General features: G+C 47.6%; 1 protein-coding gene across 2 annotated transcripts in view; it reads left to right on the forward strand.

The window, feature by feature from the left end:
- ZNF101 (zinc finger protein 101) overlaps positions 1 to 1,625 on the forward strand; it is a 21,784-nt gene that overhangs the window by 12,200 nt on the left and 7,959 nt on the right. For both annotated transcript variants that reach the window (XM_011990872.1, XM_011990868.1), the window contains exon 2: positions 1,209 to 1,335. In XM_011990872.1, the coding sequence (XP_011846262.1) occupies positions 1,302 to 1,335 (34 nt within the window). In that variant the 5' untranslated portion in view covers positions 1,209 to 1,301. The remainder of the gene's footprint in view (positions 1 to 1,208; positions 1,336 to 1,625) is intronic.

Raw genomic sequence — 1,625 nt, forward strand, 5'->3', positions numbered from 1 at the left:
TTTTTGAGACAGAGTCTCGCTCTGTTGCCCAGGCTGGAGTGCAGTAGCATGATCTCGGCTCACTGCAATCTCCACTTCCTGGGTTCAAGTGATTCTTCTGCCTCAGCCTCCCAAGTAGCTGGAACTACAGGCATGTGCCATCAGGTCTGGCTAATTTTTTGTATTTTTAGTAGAGATGGGGTTTCACCATGTTGGCCAGGCTGGTCTCAAACTCCTGTCCTCAAGTAATCCACCCGCCTCGACCTCCCAAAGTGCTGGGATTACAGGTGTGAGTCACCATGCCCAGCTGTATTGGGTATTTATGAAATTTTATAAGGATATCATTTGGAAAAAGGGACATCTTATTGAGGTTTTTCTAGGAACACGTGTCATCTTTCCACTTACTCCATTCTGCTTTGATAGAAATTTTCAAATTCTTCCATGAGGACGATTAAATATTGATTATGAGTCTTATTTACTACTTGATTAAATTTGGTCTAGAGTAAACTGCTTGCAACCTTCAGAATATTCTCTCTTGGTATAACCACATGGGATGAGCTCAATTCCCCAGTGGACAAGTTGTGACAACAAGTGTGACATATGTCTACTAGGAAAGCTCATTAAAGACTCAGTGCCCAGAGTGTTTTTTGGGGGCTAGTCTCTTAGGCACCGCTGCTAGTTTGGAGCAAAAGAGTAGGCTTTCAGAAGGAAAACAGTTCAGTCAGTACCATCCTGTTTGTCAATAGTAAACCGTTTAGCCACAGTGAGCCACTTTGTCACTTAGGTTGATGGGATCCCTCTCGTAGTCTAAGTTCCCCCTGATAGTAGCAAAGGTTGAACTTGATGAACAGGCCTTTCTAAGGATACCCAGACTCAGGACTGCTGAAAGGAGTGCTGTCTGCGCACCAGGTGGTGGCAGTTTGTTGTGACGGGTACTAGAGATCCTCTCTGCAAAGAGCATTCGGGGCAACGCAGCAGCACAACTGACTCCCTGGACCCGCCACGGAGAGGGTGTTCCTCCTCTGCGGCTGGCTCTCTGAGTAGGTCAGTTCTCACACCGGAACTGCTGTGAGGGAGGAAGTGCATGTAGATAGAGAGGAGGAGGCTGATGACTCAGTCATGGAGTGAGTGAGTGGAGAACCCGGCGTCATGGGATCACTCATGTATTGAGTAGAGATCCCCAGTGCTGAGTCTCACCCCTCCTCCTCCACCCCTGTGGGATGTTTCAGGACTCAGTGGCCTTTGAGGATGTGGCTGTGAACTTCACCCAGGAGGAGTGGGCTTTGCTGAGTCCTTCCCAGAAGAATCTCTACAGAGATGTGATGCTGGAAACCTTCAGGAACCTGGCCTCTGTCGGTAAGAAGGACAACATTTCCTTCCTTAGTCAATTAGAAGACAAGTGTGCTTTGGTCACCATTGTGGTTGCACAATTTGGAATGTGGAAAGAGAATATGTTGGTGAATAAATCGGGCATCGTGGGCCAGGTACAGTGGCTTACCCCTGTAATCCTAGTGTTTTGGGAAGCCACGGTGGGAGGACTGCTTGAGTCCAGGAGTTTGAGACCATCTTGGGCAACATGATGAGACCCTGTCTCTTTAAAAAAAAAAAAAAAAATCGCTGGAATCCAGGAGGTGGAGGTTGCAGTG

This window comes from Mandrillus leucophaeus, unplaced genomic scaffold, assembly GCF_000951045.1.
Source record: "Mandrillus leucophaeus isolate KB7577 unplaced genomic scaffold, Mleu.le_1.0 Scaffold11, whole genome shotgun sequence".
Taxonomy (NCBI): Eukaryota; Metazoa; Chordata; class Mammalia; order Primates; family Cercopithecidae; genus Mandrillus; species Mandrillus leucophaeus.